The 23,699-nt window shown below is 44.9% G+C and overlaps 2 protein-coding genes across 2 annotated transcripts in view; one reads left to right on the plus strand and one right to left on the minus strand.

Moving 5' to 3' along the window:
* HHAT (hedgehog acyltransferase) overlaps positions 1–3,053 on the plus strand; it is a 161,384-nt gene extending 158,331 nt beyond the window's left edge. Inside the window, exon 12 of the mRNA XM_040612122.1 lies at positions 1,317–3,053. Coding sequence (XP_040468056.1) covers positions 1,317–1,408 — 92 coding nt within the window. The 3' untranslated portion in view covers positions 1,409–3,053. The remainder of the gene's footprint in view (positions 1–1,316) is intronic.
* Positions 3,054–12,651: 9,598 nt separating this feature from the next.
* Positions 12,652–23,699, minus strand: part of KCNH1 (potassium voltage-gated channel subfamily H member 1) — a 187,372-nt gene continuing 176,324 nt past the window's right edge. Inside the window, exon 11 of the mRNA XM_040612100.1 lies at positions 12,652–19,609. Coding sequence (XP_040468034.1) covers positions 18,761–19,609 — 849 coding nt within the window. The 3' untranslated portion in view covers positions 12,652–18,760. The remainder of the gene's footprint in view (positions 19,610–23,699) is intronic.

Here is a 23,699-nt window from a genome sequence, read left to right on the forward strand (position 1 = left end):
ACAATTAAGCAGCCTCCAGGCTGGAATTGGCTTGAATCCTGGACAAAGCCAGCCTGCAAAATACCTTGTAAACACACCTTCAGAAAGAGCTTCTCCAGGAGTATCGGGTTGTGGAGAGGTTACAACCCCTCTCCTCCCCTTCTCCAGACCAATGGGTCATCTCATGCCTACCAGCAGGTTCCTTCAGAGCAGAATTTTGCCCAAGAGGGAGCACTGAAGCTTTTCTTTCAAAAGCAGGTGCTGGTATTTTGAGAACGGTGTGCACAAACCCAGTCATACACAACTGAAATTCTTACATCAACAATGGCAATAAAAAAAACACACCAAAAAAACCTCAGACACCTTCCTCCCTGCCCCCTTCCCCCAGACAAAATGCACTGAAAAACATTAGGAACTAATGCTGTGGGTTTCAACCTATAAACTCTTAATTTCATAAATTCTAAGGAGAGGAGGAGGATGGAGAAGGGGAAGAGAGATGACATAAAAGGTATGAAGAAAAGCAACATCATTTACTTGTTTTTTCAATTGATCCACAACTCCACTGGAAAGCAATAGACCTTTTGGCTTGCGACCTCCTGCGTATTGCTTTTAGCTGTTAAAAGTTCAAGTAAAAAGATGGTGACTTTCACTAAAAAGAATATGAAGTAATAGCAAAACATGCCATTTCCCCAACAAAAGTTTTATATATTGGAGGAGTCAGTTTTTTTAGTTAAAAAGCAGTCTAGCAAGAATACATAAGGCAAATAGGGCTGTCTGTTCTGCATTGGCACAATGGTGTTCTGACCCCATTAGCTGTTAGGGGGCTGTAGAGCACATACAGCAATTTTTACACCCAGCTGCAGGGTACCCAAAACAGTCTTGCTCAGATGTTTCCCTAAACTCTTCGTGCAGAACAGCTAACTGGATTTGTTCTGATTTTTAATAACCTGCATTATGACTATGCATCCCTTTGTGCCTAGGAAGCGCTGTAGCAATCTTAAAGTGTCAGGGTTCATTCGGGGATCTGCTTGATAGAGCAACCCGCTACAAAGGACAGGATTGAAACAGGAGAGTATCATTTAGGTGCAGAGTGGGAATAAATCTGGTCCGGTTCCCTGAAAATGGAAAAGACTAGGGCTGCAGGGGTCACGCAGCCCTGAAGATTAGACAATGCAGATTTCCCCTTTCAGATTTTGTGGGTTGGCTCTACATACTTATGAGACTGAATTGCTAATAAAATTAATTAGAGGCATCATAAGTTGGTCATCCCAAGAGTATTTCTACTTGAAGCACTCATTAATTATTCTGACTAAGATTGTCTGTCTTTCTATTTATAGGCTGGCCATGGGCGACACTGACTGTTCTTGGTTTCCTGTACTGCTATTCTCACGTTGGAATTGAATGGGAGCAAACGTACGCTGTGAATTAGGAGTGACACAAAACAATGATTTTTTTTTAAGACAGGTTGATGGCTTTTCTACACTGGATGCCCTATCTGCAGAAGGATGTGCCAAACCAAGTCTTTGGTCGATGTATTAAAACAAAAAGCTCATTTAGTTGATTCTGGACTGTGAATTCAGGAATTGAATCAGAAACACTGACAGGCTGCAGCTGGGGATTGGGAGAAATTATGAAGCGTTTTCAATTATGTTATTTTTTACAAAATGGCATCTCTGTGACTCTGGGTATATTGGAAGCATGCATCTCATAATAGGTATTTTATATACTTTGAAGATTGGTTTTGTTTCTTCCAATATTTTGCTGCCTCCTTTGAGACATTGAGCAAAAATAATTTTCCTACCTTGCAGAATTCAAAAAGCCCAGTCTCTCACAGACTCTGTCTAGGGGCACACAGGGCTGTGCCCTGCACTTACACTATTCCATAAAGGGTGTGATGCTCATCAGTTCTTCTTGATTGCTTTCTAATATAAGAACATTTTTGCTATTCTCACTACTGCAGTAGTTCAGCCTTAAGCTACTTTTCTACCTACTGTAGCAAAGTCTGCTTTTTCTCTTTAATGTCTTCATTTAAAATTTTGCCTTTAAAACACCGCCCTTTTTTGTTAGTCTTAGGAATGGTTTTATTTGTTTGTTTAAAAGGGGGGATTAGGGAGGCAGGTCATTTTTTAAGGAACAGCTTTTCTTTTTGATCAAATACGATCTTACAGCTCCTTGGGCTTTAAGCACTCTCTGCCTTGTGTTAAAGCATATAATATTACCTTCATTATGGGGTGAATCCCGCCTTCGAGGGAACTGTTCAGTCTGCCTCTTGTATTTTTATGTTACGAAAGGAGATAACCCAGGTCTGGCTGGATGGCAGATCTGTTCACTCCGCTTCATTCTGCAGTGTCCAGGCAATCAGCTCCTGCAATATTAAAGACACAGTGGCATTTTAAGAACTTTAAAAAAATCTGAATGGTCCAATATAGTGGCACCAAATGAGCCAGACCTGTTACAACAGCCTTTTGGCCAAAAGACTGGGCTGCCCAGAGCTGGGAAGGTCCTGCCTTGCCTGCCAGCATCAGGGCTGCGTGAGTGCTTCAGCACGCAGTTTTCTGAGGGAAGGGGAGACCCTGCTCCTGTCTGGCCAAGTGGTGTCTTCTAGGCTATTATTTTTTAAACTGATGTTGAAGAGCAGCCAGAAGTCTGTTTGTCTTTCTAAAGTTAGACATTCCCCCTAGGCCTGGAAAAAGGCCACCAGTGCTGGAGAGGGCTTCTTCCAGAGCAGCTTCCTGCACCCAAAGCAGAAGGACTCATGTCAAAACTTCTTCCATGCCCCCCAGCAGCCATTTCAGCCTGCTGGCACAGTTAGCATCCTGCTGCCCATCACTCCTGCGGCTCCAGCCAAGTCTCATAAAGTTTATCCCTTCAACAAGGAATTCAGTCCCTTTAAGAGGCTTCAGGTTAGTGTATGCATTCCTGGTGTCCCTGCTGCTCAGAACTATGGCCGCTGCCTTTTTCCCCTTCATTTATTCCTGAAGAAATAAGAGCAGAGGTTTCAGCTTTCTACCCATCCAGAGATGAAGCCCATCTCTTGCTGTTTCAGAGCAGAAGCTCCAGCCGTTTAAGATTAGGGAAAGATTCCCACCTCCCGCCATGAGAAAGCCATGATTTCCCCTGGAAGTAATTTCTAGGGGATACCATGGACTGTTAAAAATCAGACTTACCTTGAATGCTGCCTGGCCAGAGACGTGGCCCTCCTGATTGTCTTACAATGATTACAGGGATCCTCTCAGCTACAAAGAAGTTTATTACTCTCAGCTTCCAAATTACTAAAACGATCTGAGATTGGCCTCCATTTTGGAGTAGACCTGAGCTAAGGGCAAGAACTTTCTTAAACTTAATTCAAACTTTCTAATGAAGTGGAATTAGCATTAAAGCAAAAAGTCGAGTCTGTTCTTAAGTCTTATCAATTACCATTATTACATGAAACAAGAGGCTACTAAGTGATTAGATTCCAATTTGCATGCATGCAAAACTTCCTACTCCAATATGGAAATGACCTTGAGGTCATCTAAAGTATGCTTATTTTGAACTAAAATTATTTTGGTTTTTTTTCAGTGCTTTATACATCTTTCATAATTTTGTATCCTTTTCTGTTTCTATAAATAAAGCTGAAATTGACTGATGGCTTGAGAATGGTCTTGAAAAGCTACAGTTTGGTGTAAGAAAAGTAAGTGCTCCACTGCTGTGAAGGAACACTGCTGTGCACTGGAAGCCTGCAGGATGGGTGCAGTGCGGACTGGTCACTTCTGTCCCTCGTGTGCACTGCATGGAACATACGTTCCCTAATGGCATGAGTTTAAAAAGCAAATACACCTTTTGTAGATCAGTTAAGGTGAAACTTCAGCATTCACAAGAGTAGTATGCAAGTCAAATGATGCTTCCTTTTAGACTCTTGCTGTTGCAGTCCAGAGTCAGAAGCATGAAGTGTTTGCATAATTGCACAATTTTGGAAAAAAAAAACAAAGGCAATTTAAGTAATAGATACTGTTTCTTACACTGTAAATATTTATCATATGATAAATAGATTTCTTTCAGTCTTTCCAGAGGCTCTTTGTCCTGCTATTTTAAAATACACATTTCAAGAACGAGCCCACTCACACAGTTCCTGCTCCATCCTGCCCGTACAGCACCAGCAGGCAAGGCATGGGGCACGCTTGGTCAGGCACGCGGCTCCGTTAAGAGCTCGAGCACGTCACACACACATAGTGGGTTGTACCTCCAGCTTGGAGACATGTTCCCCAGCGTGACCTGAGAACCGAGTCTTTGTTATCACATGGCACCTGATGTAACTGTGTAGTAACCATTAGTGCCATCCTCCAAGCAAGTCCTCTGTGACAGTCTTGGAGAGGTGGGGGTTTGCAGATCTGGAAAAGACTGAAGCAGCCAGCCCACTTACAAAAGGAAAAAAAAAGAGGGAAGGGGAGGGGGAAAACGAGACTTGAAAATGCTGAGGAAGAGCTGGGTAAGGGACCGAGGAAACAGCTGACAAAGAAATTGCCAAAGACAGACACTGGCCGTTTTGAACCAAAGGCAAAGCCCTTCTGGTCTGGGGGTGGGGTGGGGGGGCACACTACTGCTGATGGATCCTAAAAGTCACAAGACTGCAATGACAAAAAAAAAAAATCCAAGGTGGTGGCTCTGAAACTGAGCTAGACAGACACGCGATGGCTGACAAAGTTTACAAGTAATTTTGACAAATGTAGTATATGGCTTTAATGGCTACTGCAAAGCTGTAGTAATCAAGTTTCTCGCGCACACGCACACATCCTTCCCCCAACCCTCTCCTTTACCAGCAAAGCCCTCCCAGCCATCATTATTACTGGGGACGGTGAGATTATGCTAAGTGGCTCTTTAGTTCTGCATTGATTAGAGGGCAGGCGAGGCTTTGCTCATGTATCGCTTTCACATCTCAGAGCTCAAAACAGCTTAGTTGGAATAACCAGCTTACCACAGGTCAGAAGAAGAACAGCTTAACAAAACTGCTGCAGGTTTTCATAGTTATTAGTCATAGCAATAACACAGGGCCTGTCCTTTCTCTTGCACGCTTGCTTAATTTCCTCCATCACTGCTAATCCTTGAGCCGGTTGCAGCTCACGCTTGCTAAGGGGAGGCTTGCCTTCCTCGGGCATGCTGGCACGATTTTCCTCAGGGAGCTGTGAAGCGCGAGGAGATTGCTATGCATGGTCTGTCACAGCTTCTTCTGCCTGTGCTTTGTAGTCGTCCCCCCTTCCATGAGTAGCGCTGCCTGTTACTGCTTTGCAAAATAACCGGCTCAGCACACGGCCACTTGTTAGTCAAGGCATATATTTTAATCCAGCAGAGACAGCTGAAATATTGCTCTCTGCAAAGCCTGGGAAGAGCTCTGAGGCTGTAACACCTTTGAGGAATGAGGGTAAATAGGCAATACAAGAAATGATCTGTGCTAATAAGGGACCTCTGAGAGCGACCCTCCCTAGTGGGCATCCTGGCTGACCCCGGCAGATGTGGCAGATGTGGATGCACGGGGGTGTTGTGTGCACGTGCACCGCATCCAGCAGTTTCACCAGTAGCTGCTTGTGGAGCGGTTCCTCTGTTAGTTGCACGTGAAAGGAAGAAAAGATGAGACAACTATTTTGAGACTTCCACTTCCAACAAATGCAGTCATGTCAAGCACAGGTCCTGCCAGGGCATCTGAGAGTGAGACGAAACCCAGGTGCCCGTAGCTTGACTCACCCTCACCTCAGCTTACTGTGGATGGACCAACTCAGCTCGGGCAACCCCAGCCTGGCGGGCAAGCGCTGGCAGCTGCAAGCTTGAGAGGCTTTCAGGGGTACCACCGATACCCAGGAGGAGACAAAAAGGGAAAGAAAATATTCAACAGATTTGACCCATACACTTAGGACACCGCACAAGAGACTGAGCCTGAAGAGTGTCAAGCCCTGACTTGCAGGCAACCCCAGCACCACTCCACAAACTTCACCAGCGTAAGGCCTCCTGCTGCACGTCAGCATCGCTGGCCTTGGGAACTACAGCTCTGGGAGGAAAAGGGTGCATGCGCTCAGCACCCAAGGCAGATAACGACAGGATGAAAAGTACACGACAGCATCAGTCAGGGGAATCAAATTTCCGAATGCTCGAAAAACTCCTTATGCTGGGAGTCATAAAGGTCTGGGTGAGAGCAAATTAAGCTAACGCCAGGATTTAACAGCAGACTTTGACCACAGGCCAGGCTGTGCCACCTTTTGCCATACCCAGGGCCAGCTCCGTCTGAGCGTAAATCCCCCCAGGTACCCGCACACCAGCGCCTTTCAGAAAGTGGTCAAATGAAATGGGCTACCCGAGGCATACGCCTTCCCCAGCGATGGTGAGGTGGTACCTGCAGGTAATAACAGCGCATTCCCATCCACAGCGACTTCAGGAAAACGTTACATATGGCCGGGCAGCTGAAGTGAATCACGGCTGACAAGTGCATCAGCCAACCACTGAAAAAAATTAAAGCTTACTGAAGAAATAATATAGAAACACAACTTTGGTTATGACCTGTGAAGTTTAAATTGTATTAGCACTCCCTCTAGAGCTGATCTTTCTTGACAAAATTAATTAATTTTTATGGACCACAGAGCTTCCATCCCTGCACTAGTGCATTTGAGTTTCCAAAATTAGGTGGCAAAAACAGAACGACCAGAAATGATACTAGAAGACCAGAAACATCTACACTGTTGGTAAATGAATCTAAAAGGAAAGTCTTAGAGGAAAAAAAGAAGATCCTGTTGATTTTTTTTTCCCTAGAGTGCTGCTGGAAGGGTTAAGGTTTTAGGGTCTCAGGTATGTGGGAGGATTGCCTTATAGTAAGCCAAATCACAGAGATAAAAATAAGCATTTATGAGACAGTTCTTTATGTTACTGCTAATTTATAGTTATGGCTTTCTTTACTCTTGTGGTAATAGTTTTGTGCTGAGGTGGTAGTTTTGCTGAAATTACAGGCTAATAACGTTTGTTTTGTCACATCTCTGCTCCGGGCTGCTTCAGCAATCTCTCAGCTGCCTTCGCCCACCTCTTGGCATCCTGCCTCAAGGCCACTGCGTGAGCAGGTTCAGTTCTCAGGATGGTGCTGCAGACACAGCGAGGGCACGGCCTAGGTCCCATCTTGGCAAACATCTGCCCAGGGCCAGTGCCTAGTGAGCGAGCCCAGCGCTTGCCCAGCCCCACCATCACCTGCCGGGCCCCCCGCACAGGCAGAGCTGTGGCTTGGGGAGGTAAACTCACTCCCCTTTAGCCCCCTCCCCACATGTGGCTTTACTTTACGCTAAAATACCATGCAGCAGCATCAACACCCTGCCCACCCTGGGCTCCACTTCACCACCAGGCACCACAGACCCATGGTGAACTGTGCTACGCAATGGCAAACACAGAGCAGGAAGAACCATGGAGAAAACCTTGGCAGACTTGGAGACTCAAGGATGCATCAGCAGGGGAACCTCTGACTGCACCTCCTCCCCGCCTGGCAACAAGCATAAGGGTTTGGAGAAACTAAGTGCTTTTAACCCCTTCAAGCCCCAGGAAGGTTTTGAGCCCCTGGCACTCCAGACAGCGATGTCCCAGAAGGTCATGAGCAAGCAAGCTCTGTGTCCTGAGCTTAGAGCTTGTCAGCTGTGATGACCCTTGACACAATTCGCACCCCACTGCTGGTGCCATCTGCCCAGACTTTAGCACTGTTCCCCGAGGTTAAATTCCTCAATCTGATCAAATCCTGCCAAACATTGCTTGGTAAAAATACAAGACCTACAAAGGGTCTTCCGTCTCTGAAGATGTCCTGCTTTCCTTGAACGGTTATGCCAATAACCTCTGACACCAAGAACAACTGCAAGTTTAATATGAGCCCTTACGTGGTATAGAAATTTAAAAATTATGACAGTCATTCAAAACCCAACAGCATACTGCTTTTTGAGTACTTGGAGACCATGCACTGCCTATTACTTAATGTTGGTTGAAGAAACTTCTGCTTTAAGAAAAATAGCATTCTCATAATAATAATATTTCCAAGCAAAATCTTTAAAATCTTAAGGCTTCTGGCAGTAACACAAGGGTACGCTATGACACTGGCAGGGTGTCCCTATGACAGCCAGGCAGGGTGAAGTACCTCACAGCTCCTACCGCTACCGAAGCTACAGCAGCTGCTGGAATGATGGTAACTCGGGAGGGCTACAGCCCTTTCTAACCTCCAGCCTAAGGGGCTCCCTGGGCAGTCAGTCCCATTTGGTTTTGTGCCATTATTGCGCCTTCATTTAGCTACTCCTGCTCCCTTCCTGCTGCCTGTCCCTTGGTGGGTTTGCAGACTGCACTCACGCTCTCACCCTCTGTTTTCCTAAGCTTTCTTTCGATGCTTTCCTGAGACACAGCTGGGTTTCTTCCATAACCAATTTTCCTGGGCAAAGGAAATGCAGCAGATTCAACCCACCAGGACACGTATCCAAGGCTGTGCTTTGGCTATGTTCTACACGTCTTCCCTTTACTGCCACCACCTTAGACTCTTCCCCCAACACCTGGGCTACCACTGAGGTCACAGCAACCAGCCTGCAGCTTCTAAGCACACCTGACCGCTGCTGCTTTATTTGCAGTTCACAAACGAGCCATGCCCACCCCCATTTTATAGAGCTAATTACAATTCTTGCTGCCAGAACGGTAGTTTCATGCAGTGGTTCATGCACAGTTTCTGCACATTTTCTTTAAAGAAGCATTTTTTCAGCGTAGCTTCCAGCTGAACTGTTTTAGTTTATATTTCTGTCTCCGCACTTCCGATAGCCAGGTTTAATATGGTTGCATGTGCAGTGTTATCATTCCAAAGGAAAACCAAAACAAATACTTTATTTTGACTTGGGGCTACACAGGGATTATCGTAGCTCTCCTTCTTATCCTCACGCCACAGCTGAGAATGTTCAATAAATTTTCCTGTTATCGTTAGTTCCTCTAAAATACCTTCTGCTTAACTGTAAAACTCACTAAAAAGAGATTGCCAGGGAGGTTCGAAAGCCATCTGTATTTTCCTGCACTGTAAGCCCCCGCCTGCAGGGAACCATTTCGTGTTGAGCTGTCTGGGCCCTACTGCTGAGCACACAGTGGCTCCCAGGTTTAATACCGCGCTCGGTGCCCTACGGCCGCTTAGTGTCCCCCCGCAGCGGTAACCCCTGCTGAAGAGGAGGCCATAGTGCTCCTGTTCTATAGGAGATCCACACGCGTAATTGATAGTCCAGCAGAGTTTCTTTCTCCCCAAGACGTGTATTTCAGCTAGGAGAAGAAAAATACCTGTACCAAAGCACGTCCCCCTCAGATTTGCACAGATAAACTGCGGTGACATTCACAGGGGCTGCATGTCCCCCCAGGCAGGCATTAACAGCAAAGCCGTACCTTTGCCTCATTCCTCATCTACCTGAACAGAAACATGTTCAAGGAGAACTCTACAAGTGAGCAAAGCTTTAAAAAAACCAAACAAGGAGAACTCTACAAGTGAGCAAAGCTTTAAAAAAACCAAACAAGGAGAACTCTACAAGTGAGCAAAGCTTTAAAAAAAACCAAACAGTCCGATCAACCAAACAAAAAAACCCAACAAAAATAAATCACTGCGTAGAGCAACAGAAGTAATTTCAAAAGCAAGCTTTTGGAGGTTGCTCACGCACTCCTGCCTCCATCAGTACCAGGTGGGAATTTTAGGGAAAAGCTTGAGAGTCCATCATAGTAGATGAACCTGCCGAAGTTAAGTTTGTTTTAAACCTACACCTGTGCCATGGGGAAGCTAAAATTTGAACTTGGCTGTGCTACATGGGGGCTTGCACTTAATTAGAAAGGGGGGAAAGGAAAAAACAAACAAAAAGACAAGGTCTGAGCAGGTCTTTTACAGATACAGCTGTGTGCAGGCGTCTCCTATCTGCTGACAGACATGTTGGGAGTTCAGTTACTCTAATGCTCGCTTTGGATCTCTCACAGGTTTTTACTCAGTCAAAAATAGGACAGGTTATTCCCCCCCAGCCTCCACATACCAACACTGAGGCTGTGGTGAATAAGAGTGAGAGGAACAAAAAACTCAATCTTCTAGGCGAAAATCGTTTGTATTTGCTAATACTCTTTGTATGCTATGTGCCTGTTGCAATTAAACCCCTCACACCACTGGCAGTAATAAATACCATAGCAACACCACTTCCTTCTCAGCATTTTCCAATTGGATACGCCGTAATAACAACCCTACCTCAGTCAGGCACAAGGCAAGCACGGAAAGCAACTCGGCAGCCAAGGCCACCTCCAGTCTCGGCGCCTGCCGTGGGCGGGCAGGCTGGAGCTCAGCAGCCTTCTCTTGCCAAGCGAGGGGCCCCCCGAGTTTTGGTGGGCTGTGCCGAGCACCCTCCCACACCAGGCAGACGTGTTGCTGCCACACACTGAACAGAAACAGCTCTGATGTTCCTTCAGTGGTGGAGGAGGCAGCAAATAAGACATTGCTATTGCACAGAAGAGCTGGTTTATGCGGGTTGTGTTTACCCCTGAGCCCGAGTGCTTCTGACCTCAACAGAAACACTAAAATGCACCACAGAGTAATTAAAGAAACTTCATTACCAAACACAAAATTCAAATTGCAAAATGCAACACTCACCTTGCCATGAGCCGACACACCATGGACCGCCCCAGGAGTCGTTGCTGCCGCCCCTCCAATCAAGTGTCCCAGGGCCACAGACCTGGCCAGGTAAAGCCCCTGCACCCCTGGGGATGGGTCCCCAAGAGCTGCCACACACAGAGCAGCAAAGAGGCGAGGAAGGCTCCACAGGTGCGGGCCCTCTGCCAGGCGGTGCTGCCAGCGAGGGGCTCCTTCACAGCCCCAAGCCCTTCCCTGTGCGGGGCACTACGCAAGCTGCAGCCCGAAGCACACCTCCAGGCATCGCGTAGGTGCTGCTCTGCACACGCTAACTCAGAACAAAACAGAAGCAATACCTGCAGTTATCGATGAGAAAAGTCAGAAGCCACAGCACACACCACATGGCCTGGAAACCTTTTGTCCCTGCTCTGAACACACTCCCAGGTGCCGTCAATAAGAGCAGGGGCTGGCACAGGTGGGTCGGGGCTGCTCTTTGCTGATGGGGCTGACGCTGCTCATCTGAGTCCGGGCTGGTGGGCCAGCACGTGGAACACAAGCCTTCGGTATCTGGCACACAAATCTGGGGAAAGAGTGTAGTTACAAACCTTGAGCTTGAAATTCTGAGGGGCTGAGGAGGGGAGGGGAGCTGGGATGCAGAACACTGTGTGGGCAATGCTGTCCCTCTCTGCACTAATGGAAGCTTGCAGCACAGCCAGGGAGGCTGCTAGGGATGAAGGAAAAGCCTGAGCAAAGAAAATAAAGAATTCAGAACATGAGAACAGCCTCTAGAGACCTCAAAATAAACCCCCAAAAGTACATGCCTTCACTCTGGTAATTTTACCTTCTCCAGTAAGCACAGGGAATACACGGTATAACATTAGGCAAAAGAAAGCTGGATTTTCATCCTGGCCAGTGAAACAATGCTAGCGACTGGAGATCCTGTCACACCACATACTACAGTGGATGCACAAACCGTGTTAAAAATAGCTCCTCATTGTGCTCCTTGGCTGCTCTCAGTACAGTTTAGCCTCAGCTCTGCAGTCTGAAAGCTTATTCTTTATTGCTGTTCTTTTGAAAACGAGATTCACAATCCCATTAAGTGTCTTAATACAGGTGACAGACGCATTCACCAGACCCTCAAGCAAGAGGATGGAGAATGTACCACAAAAATGGGCACAAAGCTCACTGGGTCCAGGCTGACATCCTAAAGACTAAAACTTTATGTACATGTCCAGAGCGGCTGCTGGCCTGCAGGAATGGCTGCTGCGTGTGATCCTGTCATGTGTGCTCGTCCCCACCTGAAAGGATCTCTGGTTCCTGCCACCTTCGGTTGTCGATTTCTTTGCTGAGGTAGCCAACAAAATAATAATCATTGCTGCCAGTGTCGCTGGCAGGTGACACGCTACTAGGGGCATCATTCCTGTTGCTGTCGTCTTCACGTAAGTCCGTGGTAAGGTCACCTCCTTCTGCAGCAGATGACGGACAGCAGAAGCCTCTTTGATGTCTAGCACTCTGGTTTCCACAAGTTTCGTAATAGTTCTCAGAGACCGCAGTAGTGAACACAGACGGACTACAGACACGGGTACCCTCAGGCTATCAAACCATCATTTGAGACAGGTCGCAGCCAGACCTCTGGTGATCTCGTTCCTGCTCAGCAGACACCTGGCCCAGAGAAGACACTGGAGTCCACAGTGTGGGACACCGCCGGGGTGCCAGGATATTCGCTTCACAGAACACCCGAGTTCAGTTTACAGTGACCCTGGCAGTGTAAATCCCGATTGTACTGATACACAGCGACAGAAATCTGAGGAAACAACCTGAATTATTTACAACCAAAATAGCAATATCAAACTTCTCTACTGATAACACTCAAGATGACACAAACCAACAGCAACAAAATGGCTAGCCAGAAGTTCTACACAGTAACTTACTCCCCCCTTGCTGATCTTATCAGCACATATTCAGCACATAGAAAAGCACACCAAAGCAACTGTAATGTATAAAATAGTTTATTACTATAATAAATAAAATTAAACTTTTTTTTTTTTACAAATATTATTTGTGCTTGTTTAAAAATGTTGAATAGGGCTATCGTTAATGTAGGTGGCTGCATTTGTAACTGAAACATTCCCAGACAGTGCATATAAATACATACATACACACACTGTCTATCTACTGGCAGCTGCTTTGCTGACCACAAAAATAGTATCTACTCGTTCTCTTTTTCTAGTCATGCTTCATTGAACAAAGTGACAAATGCAAAGAAAAAGAACCAAGAGTATGTGGTGGATTTCTGAAAGGATAAAAACAAGTGAAGTACATTGAAAAGCGCCAAAGCAACTGCATTAACTGCATATCAATAAAGTGTCCATGCAGTAGTGGCTAAATACTGAAACGCAGACAGGTCTCCAACAGATGTACAAATATTGATTGTATGTAGGTACAATAATATAACACATTCATTAGAAAACTTGGTATTTCTTTATATAGCAGTTCATCCTGATACAAGATTATTGAACTTCTTTCATCTACAGCTAAAATTATTCTTTTTCTATGTTAGTGGTCACAGATTCAGTGGGAAGAAGAAAAAACCCGTGAGCCTTTCAGAACAGTTAGTGGAAACCCCAAACTGTTTCGATAACCTTAGGCATTTAGATCCAGTTACAGAGATGTTCTGGGATTACACATCGAATATGTTTACACAACACTCAACAATCAGCTTGACGAATTACACTTGAAGGTAAATTCACATTAGCTTTGTCACACTGGAAAAAAAATAATCTTTGAAACAAACACTTTTGTGAGATGACAGGTTAGCTCCCTGATACACAAAAGTGCTTAGATGATAGTTACGTCTCTCTGTTTTCTGAGGGGAGAGGGTTACTGGAGTAATTCATTACCCTAATAAGAAGGCATTAAGTGGAGAAAGAAATGTGATTACCAGCAAGTGATCTCCATTAGATTTAGAAAGCTAATCAAAGTGCTTCATCTTTAGGCAACACTGTAAATACTACAGAACATTAAGAAGGAAGGAGAATGGAATCACAGTTTGAATTATATCACTTATGAAGGGGTCTTAAGGCTAAATGTTGGGTATATCTTATTGCAAAAAGCTTTATTTTTATTTAATGGAATCAATGCTTGCCACAACAAGGAGGATACAGTATCCTACTGTGCCTCACTTCAAATTTCTGGAGCTTCCCCTGCACGGGACGCTCTCGAAAAGGTTTGTCTTAATAAATTGGAAGTGCAGCTGAAACACAGACTGTTATTGCCAATAGACTCACAGGAGACTACATGGAAATGAAAAATTCAGTAGAAGATGCTTTTCACCACCTAACACCAGGACAAGAAAGCAGAGGTGCAGCAACCATGTGTTATGCTGCCCATGAGAAGAAGGATAGGCTCAGCATCTTTGAGACAGCCTCTGGCACCAGAAAAAAGAAATCCATTTATTCCACCATCCCTCTTGCAGGAGAAGCCACAAGAAGCACTACCAGGGTAGCCTAGCTTCAGAGATACTGTGAGCAACAAATACTAGTTTATTCCCACCGACTACGATACAGCATTCTTCCAATGTCACGTGTATTTCTGCTTCCTGGCTATCACAATGCTTGCCAGATCTTCTCTCAGTCACAATATTTGCCAGACTAACAGTATAAAGTTGAGGCCAACTAGAGAAACCAAAAATCATGGCCTTAAAAGTTCAACAGTTAACAGACATGATACTAGCTAGGACATTCTGTGGATGTCTACTGGGAAGATTTAAAGCTCCCTTCTTGAACCGGAATTGTTAAATGAGGGATGCGCTTTTACTTAACAGAAACGCAATCCATAGACTTATCTATACATAGATATTATATATATGTGTGTGTATGTACACGCATCTGCACAAGTGTAATCATACACCCTGTTTATATAGCAAAGACGAATGTATTAAATTCTTTCACAGACTGGTTAAGAGTGATTGAAAATATATCACCAGATATTCACAGTAAATATCTTGTTCAGTTCATTAAAGGGAAGTACTGTAGAAACAGAACATCACCTTCAAAGCTGTTAAACAGGGTGTTCGCTGGGATTCAGGGCAACGCTGTGAAAGAGATTTAAAGCAAGAATGGTGGGTTTAGAAGTATACATGTAATACCAGACAGAAGTAAATGTATCTGAACACAGCAGGGGTGAGGGTTGGGTTTTGCTTTTTTAATCCTGTCCTGCATCTTGATATTCGTTCTAACATGAACTTTTTAAAAGTTCCCATTTTACAAAACCATAACCCAGGCTCCTTCTTCTCAACCACCTTCTTTGGATTGAAACCTTATTCCATTGTATAGTAAAAATGGAACACACCGTGTCTTTTAGATTAATGCAGGTTATTTAGCAGGTTGTTAAATGGCAGAGCACTATGCCAGAACACAGTTAAAACTGAGGCTTTTTGTTTTTTCTTATTTCTCATAGTATGTACAAGCATTTAGTTGTTAAGGGGCAGAGTCCTATGTTCAGAGATCATTCATTTCTAAGCTAGAAAATAATTTAAGTGAAAAGGCTTGGCCAACATTAAGAGAGAAACAAAAGGAAAAGCTGACAAATAAAATGAAGGAACAAGTCACAATTACAGTGGGTGCGTGTGCTGTCCAGCCGCAGGCAGCTAAGCATAAGGTTCAATAGAGAAAGACAGATTTGTAACACAGGTGCTTTCAACCACCCTCTAAAGGAGAAGCGCTGCATCAGCAGAGCCTGGGCGCTACAGCACAGGTCCCAATTAGTCCGAGGTTCAAAGGAGTGACTAGTCCCACAGAGGGCAAGGTTCTGCTCATTTTAACCACTTGGTAGCCCAGGAATCCAAAGACCAAAGCTCATCCTACAGCATATAATTTTTTCAAATTCTCTTACAACATATACAGGCTACTGAGGGGTGACAACTAGTTGTAGTTCCGGCCAGTTCATAAAATCATAATAAAATGGGTCTGATCTCAGTTACAGCTGTGCAAATCTCAGTGACATTGACCGCTGTCAGTGCTGACCTGGAGCAAACGCCCTGAAGGTGTCATTGGTAAGGAGCAGAGTTTCTCTGGAGTTTCAGGACCCATAACACCACCAAATTTGGCCATAATCTTCAAAGACATTAAATTTTAAGCATAATTCAGGAGTGTATTACTATCTCTGAAGGCTTTACAAATGGATTATAAACGGCTTTACAGGCCATTATAACAGCCTCAAAAAAGCCTTTAAAAAAGACGTTGTGCTGCACCCACCTGTTGCCACGCAGGGTGTGCAGGAGTGCAGCACCGTACCAAACACTGGGCTACACGACCAGTACCCCCAGTGAATGGGGACTTGTCCTCCTTTATTCACAGCTGTGACTAATTATGGGGCTTCTAGGGCTGACCCTGCCATGACTCCAGACCTGGGCAGTCTGCAACACCAGAATAACCTTTAACATATCCCTGAGGGTACATAAAAATACCACTGAGAAACATCAACTCAGTAGCAGCAGCAAAGGGCCAGGCAACCTGCAACTTCACATTTAATTGTATGTCCGCACTGGAATTATGGAGATACTAGGCACATACTTTGGAGGTTATAAATATTTCCTCCCTCATCCACCTGGGATAAGCTAATGTCTACATTTATCCAACTGCAGGCAAATGGGTGACACTTTCACAAAGTGCTTGCTAAATTCAGCAAGACTTTCAGCTTTTCAAAAATTTTACAAAGAAAACCTAGTGTCAGGAACATAATGCTGATGAGGAATTTACCTGGATTAGGCAACTGTCTCCATGCCAACCTCCCAAAACTTGCTGGAACTTTTGGGCATCGATTATAAATCCTTGTATATCAGTACACCTGTGGTTTACGTAGGCATAATTTCATTATCCAATTAATGTGCTCACTGAGGAAGCTAGAAAGAAAAAAAATCCTTCAACAGTTTCTAACTGAAATCATCGTTATATGGATTTCTTAGGGCAATTATGCCATAGCTACTACAGGTAACTGTTGCCACTTATACTCATTAAAGCACCAAACACACAGCGTGACTTTGGTCAAAGAGAGCCTTCCTCAGTACTGTACGTCGGCAGTGCGTAACTGTAAAAGACACCAGTTACCACTGGAAAAACCTAAATGTGGAACCAGAAATTAAGGAAATGGTGCCTCAGTTTCAGAGCAAGTCACCGCTCTCTTGCCTTTTGTGGGAGAGAAAAGGTAACTTACAGATTTGATCCCAATAGCTGTTTCTCAGGAATATTTCAGTCCTTAGGCAAGAGCTCACAATCTGTGGGCACTTCCATATCGGTCCAGCGTGTGAGAAAGCCCCTTGAAATCCAATCCTAAACCAGCTGCCTCTAGACCTGGAAGTGGTGGTGCTGCGCTCGGAATAGTCAGCATCTTTGAGAGCAAGGGCAGATACCGCAGGAACAGATACAAATAAATACACTGACTTCAAGACCTGAGCTTTGCACTGCACGGCCCCACCACTGTGCCAGTTCATCAGTGGACTCACACTTCCCCTGGAATGCCCGACACAGTTCCGCATGGCACCGTGCAATCATCAGGCCAGCAGAAATCCTTTCAAATGGGTTGTTTTCCTTGTCTCTTCCTTACTTAATGTGAACAAAAATCTTCCCCCAAAAAATCATGTGATTTTTGTAAATGAATTAGTACCGTGGAAAAAGAGTGAGACTTAACTACTCCCACACTGTTATAGACCTATCGCCATTAAAAAAATGAAAACCAAAAAGTGTTGCACCATGTGGCTGAGCTCTAACCTAATGTTAGATAGTGAACATACCAGATCAGTGGAGAGAATATACTGTGAATATACACCTGCATCCCAAGGTGATAACCCAAGCCATGACACCAGCTATGCTACCCTATCTAACAAATAATGAAAAGTAGTTTTGGTAAAGTGCTTCAATCTTCCTCCAAAAAAAGTTATGAAAATATAAGTTTTGGAAACATCTCCTTCTTTAAGAAGCAGTTCTTTTTGTTTCCTTGCTACAATAGCACTTGTATACAGTAAGCACTGTATTTCTACCTCTACTATCCATTTGCTTACCAGCTAGATTAGATCAGGAGCAATACATCTGGATGTAGAGGAAAATGCCACAATCTATAATCTTTCAAAGTTCTGTGAAAGCCTTTGGCTACAATGAACATTATCAAAACAGAAACTTCTGAATAAGAATTTAACAAGAATTAAAAGAGCAGATTTGTAGCAAAACCAGGACATAAATGCCACAGTATATTTTCATGGGAAGGCAAATCTGCAGGACCTGTTATTGATGTTCACAATATGTTGTGCAGTGGGCTATGCTGCACACCCAGCCCTCTGTCCTCCAGTGGCTGGGGTTGAAAACAAAAGTAATAAATATTCAAAGACATCTGAGAGAGGAGGTAAGTTTTTTAAAATCAGCATCCTTGACTCAGTGAATGAGAACGGGGAATATCCTGTTTATTAATAAACCTGAAATACCGTGGCTATTGTTGAGGATGGCGTTAAACACAATTGATTTAGCAATATGCCAGTTGGCAGTTGCAAAGTACAACCTTTTTCATCTTTTTAGCCCTTTCTTTGACTACCCAAAAAAAACCTCCAGTACCAAGTAGCACACATTCTACTGAAATTAAATACATCTCCTACTGCTTTTTGCATTATTACAGACATATGAAAATATACTGTGACATTTAACATGCTGTACAGGTGACTGAGACAGTGACAGCAGCAGCTAAAAAAAAAACAAAAAACAACCCACCAAACGCTGAAAACACAAGCACCCTGGCAAGTGCTTATTCATATAGGCAAAACCCAAGCTAACGACGTAAGGCATGCTCCAAAAACCTCCAAGGTCACCTGGGGCTCACGGGGATGGCTGCTGCTGTCAGAATTTTTATTCTAACATCACAAGGGAGAGAGGGGAAGTGGGGGAGGAGGGGAGGGGGAGAATGGGCAGCAACGGGGGAAAGAAAAACTTTAGAAACTGTACCCTTGCTGACTCAGCTGCCATCTTGACATGAGGTTGCAATTCCTGTTACCGTACCTTTTTAGACACAGGGAACATGCTTAGTGAACTGGTCCCTCACTCGTTTTCAAGAAAGATTAAATTTAAAATGCTGGGGGTGGGGGCTGTTTCTTTGTTTGTCAGTTTGTTTGTTCGTTTGTTTTTAAAAATAAACACCTCAGCTAGCTCCAAACATATCTTTTTCTGATTCTGGAGACTGGGGCCTTGATATTTCAAACAATTCCTGTGGTGACTGGGAACTTCTTCTTGAGGTTAATATCCTAAGTATCTCAGCGAGCTGTTTTTCTATATTGGTCATTTTTGTGTTTAAAGCCTTGATGTCCTCTTTCAACTCGTGTTTCACTTCTAGCATGGTGGCCTGAAGAGTCTGTTCTGGGATGGGATAAAAGGAATGCTTGACCTCGGTGAGGACCGGGCTGCGGTCCTGCGGGCTTCTTGTCTCCCCAACGTTATCCAAGCGCAAGTCACTTTTTGTAATGCCGCTATCACAAGAGTCTGTCTTCTTCAGAGTAGCTTCTCCCGAAGCTTTAGTTCTCTCTGGTAAAGTCTCCATGGACTCTGCTTTAGAGACCTTGTTCCAGTCTTCACCTTTCCCACAGGCGTCTTTGAATTTGGCCCAGCCTTTGCGTCGAGGGTAGTCCCCCGACACTTTGCATCCAGCATACTCCGATGTCGGGGCCTGCAGCTTTGCCTGGTCAGAGGCCCCTGACGTTGAAGCAGACTGGTACGAGACAGGGGTCGCCGGACTCTCCCGTACTGTCACAATGCTGGCTTTGACCACCGCGCGGGTGGAGGAGTGCTCCCCCAAAACATTGCCCTTCTCCACATCCAGGTCATCGGGATCTCTGCCCCTCTCTGCCGCCAGCCGCGCCTCCTTCTGCTGCCTGAACCTCTGGAACAGCCGGCGGACTGGGTGGTCCGGGGGTAAGATCAGAGGGGCTTCGTTTTTCCTCTTCATTCTCTCCTCTTCTTCACGTTTGACGTCGCTGATTTTTCGGAACACAATCTATGGGGAGAAAGAGATGTCACTGTGATTAACTGTGCATTTGTTAAGGGTAAAAAGTTGCAGAGAAAGAATTATTTGAACAAATTTATTTTAACTGACAAACACACAACCTGTGCACATTTATAGCAACCCTTTCAAGTGTCTTGTGTGGAACGTGGCTTATTTCATTATTTAAGAGCATATACCATCTGTCTTAAAAACACCAGAAAGAAAGGGAAAAAAAAGAAAAGGATTTCTCCAGTTCTGAGAGGTCAGCAAGGCAGCGTCATTGTAAATATAATGATCCCAGGAAGTTACTTGTTCTACTTTGTGGTAAAAGTAACTTCTTATATTTGTTTTCCTGGCTCTGTAGTTTAGCACCAAATCTCTAGTACTACAAAGAGCCATTGCCTGTGTCTTACATCAGTCTCATCCCAGAGCTCACTCGCTACATGCCGTGCAAGAGGTCTGGTATTATTTCAGTGCAGCTCAGCCACTAATGGGTACAGCAGAGACTACCCTGGACTCACCAACAGCAGTTTCCAAAGTGCTTTTTGCCCTCCCTTCCTTCCCACACCTTCTTCCAGAGGTAACCTGCACTTCAGGGATGAGGCAAAGCTCCAGTCAGTCCCACAGTCAAGGGTACAAGGACAGTAGGGAATGGGCTCTGCGAGACATGGGGAAGCTGTTCATGGCTTCTGTACTACAGAAGCTGGAAGAGCTTCATGTCTTGATTTACTTCTATAGGAAAGGGGACATTTTTGCACAAAGAAACATCAATTTTCCATCTAGCCTCCGAATTATATCCTCCTGAGCCTGTAGGCTAAGCAATCTCTGTGGGAGCAGCCCAAGGGTCTCATGGTATTGATGAAAGCTTCCCAGTGCCCCCACACAACCCTGAAGTGCAGCCAGGCAAGGTTTCTTCCCTAGACTTGACAGCCACACATTCTCTTCAAAAAGTCCATCTGTTTTACACTGGTATTGGTATTTTCCAAGCAAAAAAAACCCCTCCAGTGTGGTATAAAAGAAGAACTAGCAATTAGTCTGGTTTGAAAATGGGAGGTCCCCTAAACTGAAGTATAAAAGATGTAGCCCCCAGCTTCTACTCAACACTGATGCCTAATCTCTTTAGCTGCTTTTGGGAAAATCCACTCAAAGTCCTTACACTCCACTGCAGAAATAACTTTCAGATTCAAATCATTATTAGGAAATGTGTAAATAAACCCATCCCTCTGTTGCAGACAGATTTAAATTAAACTAAACATAATAACACTGCTTCACTGGCACACACAAAATGCATGTTTCTCCAGACTCCAGTGCTTCTTGACAGTTTTGTCATTGTGAAGCAGGGGAAAAAACATCTTAACGCTGTGTGTTTGGAAGGAAGAAGTTGTCAGACTTGGCAGCATTTCCCAAATACAAAAGAATAAAATTAGCAGGAAGGATATTTTATTTCCAAGCTGCAATTAGGAAACTAAATGTGAGATAAGAATAAGAAAACAGGGTACTTGACAGTATTTTTTTGTCTCCCCAGGAAACCCAGTCTGCAGCGAGCTCAGTAGAAAGCTGACAAAGCAGTGTAATCCTTAGATGTGGAAGAAAATCAGTTACTCGCTGGGAAGGGAGAATCAATACAATGCTCCAGGCTAACAGCTTCCCGCACACGGGCAGCCCCCGCTTCAGCTGAAGGAAGGGTGTCAGCCCGGCGTTAGGGCAGGTGCCCTGCGCGCTCTGCTGAAGCCCAGTGATGCCAGGCCAGGTCTCAGGGGCTCACTCCAGCAGTGGGCTGAGGCTGGCTCTGGTGGCACAAAGCCCCGGCAAACCAAGCCAGGTCAATTTGTCTCTGCAAAATTCTATGTCTCCAAGCCCTCCCTTCTCCTGGCATTTGTATCGACGTCCCGCACGGCGCTGTGCCAGATAGCCGTGCAGTCAACCGGGCTGATGTCACTTTGTACGTGAGCATGGCGTTGTACGTGAGCAGTCTCAGTCTGACCTATGGATCTGGGCCGCGTGTTTTCCTTGAAAGCTCAGAAAGAGCGTACGACTGGGTAGTGCAATGGTCACCCATCAGGGAAAACACTTGGGTGCTTGAAAGGGCTAGAGGCCAGGCTGCTTCGCAGAGTCCTTGTCTGTGCCAGCCCCTGCTCCACACAGCCCACTCAGCACCTTGTCTGCTAAGCACTGGAGTACCTGTCACTATTTAATGACTGGCTTTTGTAACATAAATGGGTAAGATATTTGACAGAAGCTGCCCTGTTACAGCACCATACACAGATGAGAGGGCAATGGAGCAAATCTCAAGCAAAACCTTATTAACAGCCTAGCCTACCCATATTTATACTAGCCACTGCATCTCACGCAGCTGGTAGCATGGTCTCCATGCTGGAGTACCTAAAAGCAAATTTACTAGCAAATGCAAAAAGGTGAACGCTGAGAGACAAGTTGTTGGAAGTGCTTATCTCCCCACAGACCCTGCTGCCTTCCGTCGCACTGCCTAGATGAGCCCCGCTGATGCCGAGCACGCTGGGCTGTGGAGGAGCTTTCTCGCTGTGTGATGGTCAGCCTCAGGGCCCTGAACATACCCTCCCTCCTTTGCCTTCAGGAGGTCAGACTGCAACAGGACAGGAACATGTGCGGAGGGAGCAATTACATAAATACTGCCTTTGCCATGGGTAACTGCTACCATGCTAATGAGACCCCTAACTCCCATTTTCCGCATGAGGCCTTACACCAGCTACAAGGCAAGTACGCCACAGCAGCAATCAGCTGCCTGAGTGCAGAAATGCAATCCTCAGGTCTCCCATCCTGCTTGACATCTTTTATACGTATAGATTTATGTGACAGCTGCACCCATGCGGGGCAAATCAAACCTACGCGCATTTGCCAGGGGACACAGCCTCCAACTGTTGGCCTGGCTTCTTCTAACTAACTCCTAAGGCACTGGATAAATGCCTGTCTGAGAGCAACTTGTCTTTGGGAAGCCTAGGAGAAGCTGTCACTGGTCTCCTTTTTTGCAAGCTCCCCAGTGCCACGTTTTCTCAAGACAGCTCCATATTTATGTATTAAGCAAAAGTGTTACAACTATGCGAAGCTCAGCAGTAATTGAAAAGACTTTACATAACAGCATTTTGGATTTGTTTCCCTGTCTTTTTTAAGATTAAATGCAAGTCCTTGTAAAAAGCACAAATAACTGTTTTAAATGGACTGTTTTCTTACAATTGTTGAGGAAAAAGCAGATTTTAAGTGGTTAAACAGTTTGAGTAGCATCCAAGGAAAATGTGGTTGTTATGCTAATGTATGCACACCTGCTGCCACAAGCAGTAAAAGTACAAAGGATAAGAAAACAGGTTCTACAAAGGAAGAGAAGTTTGGACCTACACAGCAATTTTCACGTGGAATTTGATAGGGCTACAAATAAGGATCTTAATCAAAGTTAAACCCAAAAATATTAATGGCAAGGATACTTTTTAGAGCAGTTCCTCTTTACCTCTCCAAGCATTCATTTTTGTCTGGGAAGGGATGCTGCTTTGTACCCTTCAAAGTCTCCTAGCCCACGTGTTATATGCCATGCAAACACAGGGAGCCTCTACTTTGCAAGCTATGTAGTTCTCCATAATGTCGTCCCCTTCAAGACCTCAGCACGCAGCAAAAACCTAATGGGAGCATTTTAACAGCACGTGAAGACCAAAATATGGACAAAGAACCTGAACTGAGATGAAATAACACAACATTTAAACACAAGGCCCAAAAGTGCATTCTTTAAACATCTAATCTCAAGTCTCATTTCATAATTCCATTTTTATTAAAAAGGTGCTGAATCTTGTAGCTCCACAGGAAAGCCTCCCAAGCTGCCAGAAATGTCAGTATTGTGGGGGCATCAGCCTAGATTAGCCAAAACCTTGAAAAATAGCTCTGTTAGGCACCAATTACTGCAATTGTATGAACATTTAGCTGAGGCATGCAGTTATGATGACTCAGTAACAATTTTAGTTTTGGTCAACACATTGAGAGAAGCGGAGAAACGCTCTGACACATCCCAGTGCCCTCCTGCACCCGTATGTCCCACTGACTTATGACAGCACACAGCCTGTGGCCACGTTCCTGCCTGTGC

Source organism: Falco naumanni, chromosome 12 (assembly GCF_017639655.2).
Source record: "Falco naumanni isolate bFalNau1 chromosome 12, bFalNau1.pat, whole genome shotgun sequence".
NCBI lineage: Eukaryota > Metazoa > Chordata > Aves > Falconiformes > Falconidae > Falco > Falco naumanni.